General features: G+C 43.8%; 1 protein-coding gene across 2 annotated transcripts in view; it reads right to left on the bottom strand.

Moving 5' to 3' along the window:
* Positions 1–767: 767 nt before the first annotated feature.
* Positions 768–11541, bottom strand: part of myo1ea (myosin IEa) — a 34218-nt gene continuing 23444 nt past the window's right edge. Inside the window, exons 15-29 of one of the 2 annotated variants that reach the window (XM_028401354.1) lie at positions 10811–10896; positions 8940–9021; positions 8668–8774; positions 7985–8083; positions 7709–7853; positions 6253–6367; positions 6000–6169; positions 5769–5914; positions 4334–4480; positions 4089–4246; positions 3896–3985; positions 3605–3809; positions 3284–3319; positions 2269–2438; positions 768–2191 (exon numbers count right to left, since the gene is read on the bottom strand). In XM_028401354.1, coding sequence (XP_028257155.1) covers positions 2115–2191; positions 2269–2438; positions 3284–3319; positions 3605–3809; positions 3896–3985; positions 4089–4246; positions 4334–4480; positions 5769–5914; positions 6000–6169; positions 6253–6367; positions 7709–7853; positions 7985–8083; positions 8668–8774; positions 8940–9021; positions 10811–10896 — 1833 coding nt within the window. In that variant the 3' untranslated portion in view covers positions 768–2114. The remainder of the gene's footprint in view (positions 2192–2268; positions 2439–3283; positions 3320–3604; positions 3810–3895; positions 3986–4088; positions 4247–4333; positions 4481–5768; positions 5915–5999; positions 6170–6252; positions 6368–7708; positions 7854–7984; positions 8084–8667; positions 8775–8939; positions 9022–10810; positions 10897–11541) is intronic. The other variant, XM_028401355.1, reaches the window with a different exon arrangement.

Here is an 11541-nt window from a genome sequence, read left to right as displayed (position 1 = left end):
TACTGTTGACTAACTCACTCGCATAGACTTGCACAAGAGAGAGAGAGAAAAAAGTAGGGGAGTAGTAGTGAATATGAGGGCGCTGAGGCCATGTATTTCCACTCTGAATATTAGAAAAGAAAAAAAATGAACATATTTTGGAGTGTTGAAATGCAGTACTTAAAGCAGGTATCCATGCATTCATTGACTTAAAGGCACCAGGATCATATTCTGTGGGATTTATATTAGTTTTAAAAAATAATATTAATAAACTTGGATAACTCTTGAGTCCGAGTCAGCTGTTTGAGTGAGTGTTCTTTCAGTCGACGCAGTAAGAATTGGTCACAGTGATTACTGAACCAATACATTTACATGATTTTGATTTTGAAGTGTCCCTGAAACGTTGACCTCCTTATCTTTATTAAAATGCTATTTCTCTGATTAAATAATTTATCATTAGTTCGATTTTCAGACAAAAAAAGCACATCCAGCCCAGTGCTATTAGATAATGTTGCCATATTTTACAATTTTAATTTACCAATTCCTGCTAATTGTTTTATCCCTTTGTGGTTAATTAATAACCCAAGTCCTCTCTCTCTCTCTCTCTATATATATATATATATATATATATATATATATATATAAAAATATTTCACCATTTTAGCTCATCACAAAATGATTATCAGGTGGCATCTCAAATCTGAAGCTGTCTGGATGGCACATAGTTACTGGGAAGAAATTGATCATTTTGTTTTTTAATAAGTTCTCTGATGATAAAACAAAACAGCTTAATATGCAACAAAAAATATGACATGCTTTATTAAAAGAATCATCTGCTGCTGTGTATTGCACAAGACCGTTTCCAACCTATATTTCATGAAGCAGAAGTCTGAGCAGGTTTCTCTTCTTTTTAACTGATAAAAGAATAATGTGGTTATTTGATGGGGAAAATAAAAATATAATCATAAGGAATGTTTAAGTAACAGCAGTGCGAAAGATGTGCAGAAGAAAGGGAATTCTTTGCAGTGCCACAGAACAACATCAACAGATTTCTGTAAAACAACTTTTGCACTTTACAAAAAAATCTATTCACCCAAATGTGATATCCATTACTAGTGTCACTATTATTATTATTATTATGCAGCTGTAGCTGAAAACAAAGCAGCCCTGTGAGTATCAAAAGCAGAGAGAAAAATAATGAACAGCATAAAAAAAATTAATTTAAATTCTAACCAACAACAGGCGTACTCCTACATATGAACACATATACAGAATCAGATCTAAAGATGCCTGTTTTTGTTAATCACTTCATGTAAACACATTGTTCTCCTCAGTAACTAGGCTTATTGCTAGATTGGCAACCTGTCCTTCATAAACTTGACTTACTGGCTGTGGCATGAACATGTGTTGATGTCTGTGTCCAAGGTAGTACCTGTACCAATAAAGTGCTAATACACCACAGACAGCATGCTCAGGTTACAGCGTACATGGCCTCTAAAACACACTAAAACAACAAAGATGTTTTTTTTTTTTTTCAGCTGACTCACAACTTTACCGCACCAGCTTGTAGAAACTGTTTATCGCTTTGGTATTTAAAATCACAGTGCGGCCATTAACTGAATGTCTGTGAAGTAGTTATAGTTTTGCACCATAATAAATATTCCTGGTAAAACAGCAGTCACTTCAGTACTGACACTGACACAGCCACGTCTGCTTCAGCAATCAAACCTTCATTAAAAAACCAACAATGTTCTGAGTTTTAAAAAAAACTAAACACAAATCACAGCCTGGTCCCACAGAGTTATCAGATTTCATTCCAGCCCTTCAAATATGTTCCTCAGCAAGATATGAATGACAGTTTGGAGAACACAGGAAGCTATAAATACAATAAATAGTTTTGTTCAGTACTCAGAGGGACTGTGAGGAGAAGCACAGACCCTGGGGTCAAACAGTTTTCTCATGTTTGGAGAGGAGCCTGACGGTCTTTGTTGGTGTAAGTGAGAGTAACATTCATTTACTATAAGGCAGTAGTGGAGGAAGTGTTATCGCAGTGCTTCTCTCTTTCTGATGCTCCGTCCTGTCCTCTAGGAGGGGCAGCGGGGACGCAGACTCCTCGTGCTGTAAACCAGCAGCTCTTAGATCTTGGTGACATAGTTGTTGGGGAAAAGTCCCTGCTTTCCACGAAGTCGTCCCATCCACCACCCAGATACATCTGGTGCACAAATATGATTAAGTTAGAATACAAAATTCAGCCGACAAACCCTTCATCTCCTCCGAGTACCCTCTTACCCTCTTTGATGATGTCAATGATGTCATCAGCGTTGAAGCTGAGCTCGTCTGTGTCCTGAGCGTCATAGGCGTACAAAGCTTTGCACTGCGGCACCTGTGGTTTGGGTTTGGGGGCAGGTTTGGGTCGTCCTCCTCCCGGCGGAGGCCTGCTGGCTGACTGTCTGTGGGCTCTGACATACCATGAGACAAAGAGATAAAACACACCCAGCTGTCAGGACAAGCTGAAGGAAAGACACAGCTCTCCACCTAAAGCTTGTACCTATGCGATATCACAGAGTCCCATCGCAGAACACCAGAGCATGCACAGTCACCATCTTGCTATAGCAGGAGGAAATATTACATAACTAGAGCATTACTGTGAATGTAAATGATTTTGGGTCTAATGTTTTCATGGTCAAAACGTTCAAAAAAAAGCTGAAAACAAGACATGTTTGGGCACAAAACAGCAACTAAAGAATTGTTGACGAGGTTTCCTGCTCCATTTCAAAACAAAAGTTGCAGTTCATAAACCGGCCACAAGATGGTGATCTAGTACAAACCATATGAAAGTGTTGATGGAGTCAGAGCAGAGAGGTTGATCCTGAGTCAGCAGTACTGTTACTGTTTTGTACACTGGCTGCAATGATTTACCCAAAACCCAAAGCAGTCTATAATAAGTGAACTCAACTAACTGAGGATCAAATGATTCTAAATGGTTAGTGAAGGCAGTGAAACAGGTAGTGAAGAGGTTAGTTTCTAGATTTCATATCTAGGTATGATCTGAGTGTATACACCCCTTCTACTGACAGCTGACCCAGCAGAAAAGGTGGAGATTCTTTCATTACAGAATGAAAGATCAGTCTCACCGAAGTGAACTGCTGCATATTTTCTAACCAACTGAGCAGCTTCAGAAAGTGAAATATTAGTTACGCACTACAGTCGCACTACAGCGTAAAAAAAAAAATGTACAAGAAGAAGAAGCATCAGTACATCCTGAAGCCACCACCCACAACACTGCAGCCGCTCAACAACTCACTTTCCTCCATTTGATGCTGGCCATCTGTCCCCAGCACTACAAGAGAATACATGATGTCACAACACAGAAACACAAGTGCTGGTGTGTGTCTGTGGTGCACAGACCACACACGTCCAAGTGTGCAGGGCTCTACTGCGCCACGGCAAGACAACGAGTAGAGCTGACACACCACATACATGACGACCCCTCAGCTTTCTGCCTCTACCTCTCAGAATCACAAAGCTCACAAAGACAAACAGGAAGCAACTTTACTACAACATAAAGTCTTGATAAATGTTCATTTCCCCCTCGTTTTGTCATTTTGTCTGTGTGGTCTCTCACCCTGCTGCTCCTTGATCAGGGACTCTCAGGCAGTCCAGGTTTGGCTGCTGCCGACTGCCGCCTCGCTCCCTGTGCTGGTTGATGTTGTTGGGCAGGTGGGGGTGCGATGAGTTCACGGATGAGGGATGCCTCTGGCTGTGATGCTGCGAGTTCCTCTGATTAGCAATGTGGTTGGTGTTTTTCAAGCCACCATTCTGGTGAGCGACTGCAAAGAAAGAAGAGGTTATTCTTTCCTGTGTGTGGATATGAAACAGGCTGCTGAAATGCAGTGAGGTGACAGAGCCGCTGCACCTGGCGGTCCCGGCGCAGCTCGTGACGGGATGTGGTGGTGCGTCCTGGACATGTTGGAGCGACCTTGACTGAAGCTCTTCCTGGTGGGGCCTTATGGAGGGATTTACAGAGAGACACACATGCAGGAGAAGCATTAATACACAAGCAACAGACAATAAAGTGCCCAAAATCCAAGTATTTTGTAAATACTTACGTGTATTCTTGGGAAGCCCGGGGCCGATGCTGACCTGCAGGGATTTACTTAAAGGCTTCAGGACAGCCACGTCTCCCTGACTCTGGACGAACATGACCTGCCTGGAGCCGCCCCCACTCAAGAAGCCCCAGTTCTCCTTCTTCAACTTCATCTCCAGTCTGAAAAGGACACAAGCAAACGTAGAGTTACTTCAGGATTATCAGGACTTCATTCTGAGGCTCAAAATGTTTGATGTGGTTACTTACGTGTTGCTGAACTTGAGTGGGAGCTTCCTCTGAGTTTTCTCCTCAAACCTTTGTGCCAGTAAGCTGATGAACTCAGTCTTAAAGACACAATCCAGCAGGCTGTCGTACTCCTGCTCATGCAGAATCATGAAGTCATCCTGCATTGTGCTGAAAGGACGAGCAGAGTAAAGAGTATTTTCATGAAAAAAATGTTCTTCTTTGTTGGTGGTTTCTCTGACAGAAGCTAAGATGGAGAGTAGGAATCAGCTTTCACATTTGCATTGAGAGCCTCACAAAGCGGCTCACATCTGAAGAGGGAAGACAGCTTGTGCCCATAACCCACACAGGGATACTTTGTTCCTCCCAGTGAAGTGGATTTTTTTTTTTCCTCTGATGAGCTTTTTACAACTCCTGCTTTCGCTGGTTGCACCACCTGGTCCGTATTACCCCACTGACTCAAAAGCCACATGCTCGCACCAACAACTCTACCTCTGAAACAAGTCATGCAGCGCACCCATCGACAACAAAGGACCCACAAGTCTCCCAGCTCCTTTCTGTTTTTGTTCTTTCCTTTGTAGTAAACTATCCTACATTCTTTCATGAGAGCGCTTCACATGATTTCAGCAACATTTCTGAGATGTGAGCCAAACGGGAACACACAAACATATATACACAAGTTTTTTTAACACACTCCACATGTTTTGAGCGTCCCTTGTGTGACATTTACGGGAACAATGGAACGTGTGTGATTAGAAATCCAGACCTTGTCTTTAAAGTAGATTCATGGCTGTGCAGTGCAACAGATTACAAGGTGGGCCCCTGCATGACATTCAGCCTGTCAGTCATGGTGTGTTTGGGAAACATCAGTCATTACATACACACATACACACATACAAATCGGGGGCGCAGAACGTCCCTGCATTGAAGTTATATATTTATAATACCCAATAAAAATATTATATGCTGGGCCTTATCAATATAATTTGAGCATATATGCTGAACAAAAACCCCTTTCACACAGCAATCACACTATAAATCCACTGTAAGGGACTGTGTCAAAGCAATGCACCAATAAAGATGCAGCAGTCTAGCTGCTGAGTTTGCATCTTGCAACCTGTCGTGTATTTTGTCACCTCTGGGCTACTGTAGAAACATGGCTGGCCTTATGAAGGATTTAAACATGATTATGAATCATATATTTCACGTCTGCCCCCTAATCCTACACACAAGTCCAAAAAAAAACCTCATGAAACATTCTGAAACGAACATTCAGCAGGAGGTGGTGTGAAGCAGGAAGTAAAGCTGAACGTTGACTCATGTAGATCGGGTGAGCGCCACATTTGTTTATATGGACGGTATTTGTTTGGCACGCGCTGTGATCTCTCAATGGGTGGACAGTGTATTAACCACCTGCTGGTTACTGAGCTACCATGTGTCCTGTAGAGGAATAAATTACCTGAGAGACACTGCCAAGATCTTCTCCACATCAATCCGCCTTTTCAGCACCTCGGTCACCTGCCCTTTCTCTGGTCCCTGTTTCACCTTTTCTCTTCCAATCAGGTACACAGATTTCGGGGTCAGGATCAAGTCTCTCTTTATTCCCTAAACAAAGTAAAAAGGAATGTTTTTCTCGGCTGTTTGAGATGAATGATAAAAACAACAGGCTGCTAGCTGAGCAAAAACCAACCTTGAACCTGCGGTCGTATTTTGTGACTTTGTCTGCAAAATCGATCTTTTCCCTCTTGGCCAGAAACTGTCGCAGCTCAGGCCGGTCATCCATACCGAGGTAGTCACCTACAAAGTTTCTGTTCAGGCTGTGTCGCCGCCTCTCTTTTCGGTTCAGCAGCAGGTCAGAAGCTACACAAACGTAGAGAAAGATTGTGAGATGTGGACACAGAGGAGGACAGATGATAAAGCAGCGAGATGTTAACTTCACTCACCTTCTTCCCTCATCTGAACATACTTCTTCCGGGCCACATATTTCCTCCAGGCTTTCTGGATGGTCCTGGCATAGCCGTCAAACTTGCGCTCCCTGGTCTCTTCCAGTAAAAAGAGCTGCGACGACAGAGAAAGAGAACTCACTCCAACATACGGTAACACACACATATAAAATAATCATAATACTCTATTCTCTGGGTGTAAAGTCTTTAACCACTGGGCTTCTCTCCAGTCTATGTCATTTCCTGATGGGCCCTCTTGACACGCAATCACACTCTCTGCCCTCTCCCTGCCAGACTAAACATCCTGGCCAGTGCACTAACAGGCCTGGCATGGACACAAGCCGCAGAGTGACGGAAAAGGAACAAACCACAAGCAAGACCAAAACATTACACAACAACACATCGAACCTTGAACCACAAAACACTGCATTGAGTCACTGACGGAGACACTAACACACAATCACTGAGGCCTCAGTGTTTATCACAACAAGAGTGACTGAACTTCCCAACAAATCCGAGAACAAACAGCTGTCTCTGTTTATATACCTACAAATAATCCTTGAGTTAGAGAGCGAAAGAATATAAAGATGTAGAAAATGAACATGACATGTCATGTTTTAATGTCCACTTCTCCGTCGGACACTAAGCTCATCCATCATCGCTTTGGAGGAGAAACTTCTCCAACATCTGGCTAGGCGTCAAACAAACGTCACTTATTACATCGAGCAGAAAAAAGCTGCAGTCATACAGCTAATTAGCTGGTGTCAGTGTCTTATCAGACACAGGGGCTTGTTTTGAGAAGCCTGGCAGCTCATTTCAGCGTGATATTTGCCTTTCATAATGACTCGGACTCTCAGTCGGGTGGTGTGGGGGATGGGGGGGGGGGGGGCGCACTTGGCAGTGCAGTGCTGCGATAAATAAGTGGAGGCATTCAGGATCAGCTGTACAGTCTGAAAATAAGACTAAGATGTCTGTGTATGAGTGCCCACATACATGTGTGTTTGTGTGTGTGTGTATGTGTGTGTGTGCATGTGCATGATGTGTACAAATTATGCGTGAGCGCACAAGCGTCACACACAAGCGCTGCTTTCATAAGAATCGTGAAAAAAAGCAGTAATGGTGGAAAAAGTCTTTACGATGTCCCCTCAAACTCTGCTGCAACCACAGCCTGCGCTGTGTTTTAGTTTCAGAGCAGTGTTGACTCAGTGCTGACGTGGTACAAGGGTCGGGTTCAATCTCCACCCATGCAACAAGTATTCGAGCGTGATCTGGGACACTCATGTCCTTTTATGGAGTTTGGTGTAAAAATGGTGAGCTGAGTTTTCCCCCTGCTAACAAACAGGCCTGTTTCACCACAGGTTTGAGCTTCATAGTTCATTTTCCTGGAAAGAATACTGACAAATTACAAAAAGAGCCAGCAGATGATCAGAGAATGTGTGGCAGGTGTGAAACCTACCGACTCAGGAGCTTTAATGAAGATCTTGGTGCGTCCGAGCTGGAACTGATCCTGGTCCATGTTGACAGACCGTAACAGATGAAGGACGCCTTGTTTCTCGTCTCCCCGCCACGTTGGCCAGGATTCTTTGGTCAGGATGGCGTACCTGAGGACCAGAACGTTTAGAAAGATAACGAAGGGTGTGACAGGTTACATGCAAAAATGATCTGCTCAGTTGAATTCATTGGATTATGTGGACCAATAATGAAAATAAATTTGACTGCTGACGTGTGATACCTGTTGAGAAACTTCCTGAAGATTCTGCGGTAGGCATAACCAGCACGCCTCACCCTGATGTTTTCCTTCAGACCCAGGTACTCCACCTGATGCTTCACTCTAAAGACAGAAAAATATACATCATGATTACATTATCTTTCATTATAGCATTTTTGTGTGTATTTTTTTAAAAAAACCTCCCACTCCACTGGCAGGAAGCATAACTGCAGGTCATTGTATTCAAAGCAGCTACTTTTTGCTAACTTTTTCGTCAAACAAAGGCCTTCAGCACTACTTAGTACACTCAGACTTCCTGTGCAAACAGCAGTTCCGGTGCTAATTAATGAGCCCGCCTGCACATGGCTCACAACAGGAAGGTCACCGGCTCTGAACAATACAACACAGACTCTGTAACTGAACATGCAGTGCCCAAAACCTGCGAGCAAGAGAAAAAAAACTGAGCGGGGGACTGTAACAAAGGGATAAAGACAGGTGTGGGGTACAGGGGGGTGATGTCTGAAAGTCGACTCACATGTCTCCAGATGGATTAAAAAAATGTGTGATGTGGGAAATTTCCCTCATCAAACTGAGAAGAGAGCTTAAATCAATTTCTAATTACTTTCCATGTGTTTGTTCTGTTTATGGTTGTGTGCCATTACAGTGGTGAGTGACAACATAAGTGTTTTAGTGAATCAGTCACTTACCGGCTCTCCTCCCAGTCTTTGGGCCTCTTGGTCTCATTTGGTTTGATGCAGCGGATGTAATGTGGCGTGCATTTCATCAGCGTGCTCACCAGATCATTGGCTTGTTTCTGAAAGGTGGAATTAGAGCAGAGGAAAGATAAGACTGTCAGATCCATGAGTCCTGTGGATGAATTCTGGGAGGGAATGCTGAAGGACAGCAAACACATGTTTCCCCACGGCGACCCTGATAAGGACGGGGGGACAGAAACACACACATTTCACTGAACACACACCTTTATTTTGCTGCCTGCAGTTGTGGGCCGACCCTTCTTCTCAGCATTGAGGTTTTCTGGAAACAGTGCTCTGATGAAGGCACTATTGAAACAAAAGTCAGAGTCAGGAACTGGCATCATCACAATAGCAAAATGACCTGAAAATAATTTGGGTCCCTCATCAGCCATAACAACAATGCAGTTAATGATTAAAGAACCAAGGACCTTTGACTGAGGTCATCAGCTTAAATTCCTGAACCATTTGTGAAGGTCTGAGTTTCATTATGTGGCCACAGCAACACAGACATCCCAAATATACGGGCAATAACACAATAAGCAGACAGCGAAAGTACATTTGAATTTAAGGAATTTAACTTTTAACAGATAACATGTAATTTGCAGATTTGGTTTCACAGAATCTTTGTCAGTACAGCCGGGCTCTTACTGCAGGTCAGAATGTAGCACATATCTGTGAAGTTTCCTCAGCTCTCCCTCAGCTGGACAAAGCTTTCAAAGAACAGTCTGTTATTTTGATCCACAGCTGTGCTGTAAATTTATAGGCTAAAGAGCTATTTTCACACATCAGTAATGGAAGTTGATTGACAATGATTCTTAAATATGGCGGATATATGGTGACGGACGGTGGAGGGAACACAGCTACATCAGTTGTTTATCCATCCATCTATCTTCAACCCGCTTATCTGGGGCCGGGCTGTGGGGGCAGCAGTCTAAGCAGAGACACCCAGACTTCCTTCTCACTAGACACTTCTTCCAGCTCTACCGAGGGAATCCCGAGGCGTTCCCTGGCCTAGCGAGAACCATAGTCTCTCCACTATGTCCTGGTTCTCCCCCAGGGTCTCCTCCTGGTGGGACATGCCCAGGGAGGCTTCAAGGGGAGCATCCGAAACAGAGCCACCTCAACTGACTCCTCTCGATGTGGATGAGCAGCGGCTCTACTCCGAGGAGGAGGATGAGTTGTTTAATCACTCTGAACAATTATCCTTTGCAGTCCCTTTCCTGCCGAGGTCAGGCGAGAAAAGTCACATAAAGAGCCGGTCTCACGTGTATTACTTTGTAGCAGTCAACCTGCATCACGCCCTTCAGTGGTGATTATTTTACTTTAGAGCTTGTTCATGTTTTTTTTTTTAAATTCCATTCTCTTTCTGGCTTTCTCCCACATTGGTATTTGTTTGATGTTAAACTTCTGACTTGAAGCTTGGATCCAGAAGAAAGGACCAGCAGGTTTTGTGTACAAATAGACCAGAAGTGTGCTAATACCGTCCAGCTGACAATACTGCTCATTCCTTTCTTCTCTGTTCAGACCTGCTGCTCGTAGGAATGAGAATGCTTCCTTCCTCCTCATACTTCCCTTGTGTGACTCTTTAATCTGTGTGTATATATATTTGTGTGTGTATCTATGTGTGATGTTAAGTGCTTGTATATGTTTTCTAGCACGTGTCTGAATGGGACTTTGGCATAACCTTCTTTCACGCCTCACAAAATATGCACACAAAAGAGGCTTGCGGGGGTTACACAGACAATACAGGCTGTTTGCACAGATGGCCACTTTTGACACAAAAAAAGCCCAAAGGAATCATGACACAAGGGGGACCAGACGCCACAACACAGCACCACATGGAGTCTGCACTTGTAAGGGTGGCCTGGGTTAGACCCCGAAACCTGCATAATGGGCCAGCAGCCAGACGTGATTCAGGGTAGAGGGCACGACGTCACCCAGCACTGCACACTTGTGCTCTCTCACGTCAGTTTCCATATGCACTGGAATGCCTGATGCTTTCATTCACATGTGTTCAATTATGACCATTTGCATCACAAAAGAAGCACCGCAGAGATCCTCGCCACATCGCAACGTGCAAATCAGAGTTACTTACATTTCACTGCTCTGCATCAGCTCAATGAGGTCAGTAAAGAGGACGTCCCGGTTCCTCTCACAGAAGCCCTCTGCATCGTAGGACACCTGCAGGAGAGGCATTCAGAGGGAGTCGTAAAACAGAAGAGGTTGAGTTGCAGTAAGATGGAAGATGACACCTGTGTGAAACTGAAAAAAACTGTAACTGATATTCTGACCTAAATCAGTGCCTTCAGGTTTACAGGGGAAAAAATGAAGGGTTTATAATCCAAGCTCTACACCTCCTAGGATTAGCATCCTTATAAAACCAGCAGTCGGTTCAAAAGTGTGTACATTACACTGTGTTATTTCTGCTCTATTGTTGGCCGAGACTGGAGGAATGTTTTGAGTGCAGTCATGGGAGCCCCTGAAGCCTTTATGGCACGGCTCATTAAGCCTGAGGCATGTGTGCCAGTCTGAGGCCACCACACATCTGGAGAATGACACAGGACAACCTCTGCCCAAACCACCAAATACTAAATGAAGGCAAAAAAAAATGTAAGTGACTGAAATATGGCTGACAAATGTCCCAACTACACCCATAAATAGAGGGAGAGAGAGGATGTGCAGCAGAGAGGGGTGTTAGTTTAGACGTGGAAACCTTAAAAAGACAAAGATGACGACACAGCTTCCAGAAGTGAAGCACCAGCTGCATAACTGGTATTTATGACAGATCATATAAGCGGGCAGAAACAGCTCCTCACCAACACCATA

This window comes from Parambassis ranga, chromosome 3, assembly GCF_900634625.1.
Source record: "Parambassis ranga chromosome 3, fParRan2.1, whole genome shotgun sequence".
Lineage (NCBI taxonomy): Eukaryota > Metazoa > Chordata > Actinopteri > Ambassidae > Parambassis > Parambassis ranga.
The sequence above is the reverse complement of the archived record's forward strand: the minus strand, read 5'-3'. Positions and strand labels throughout refer to the sequence as shown.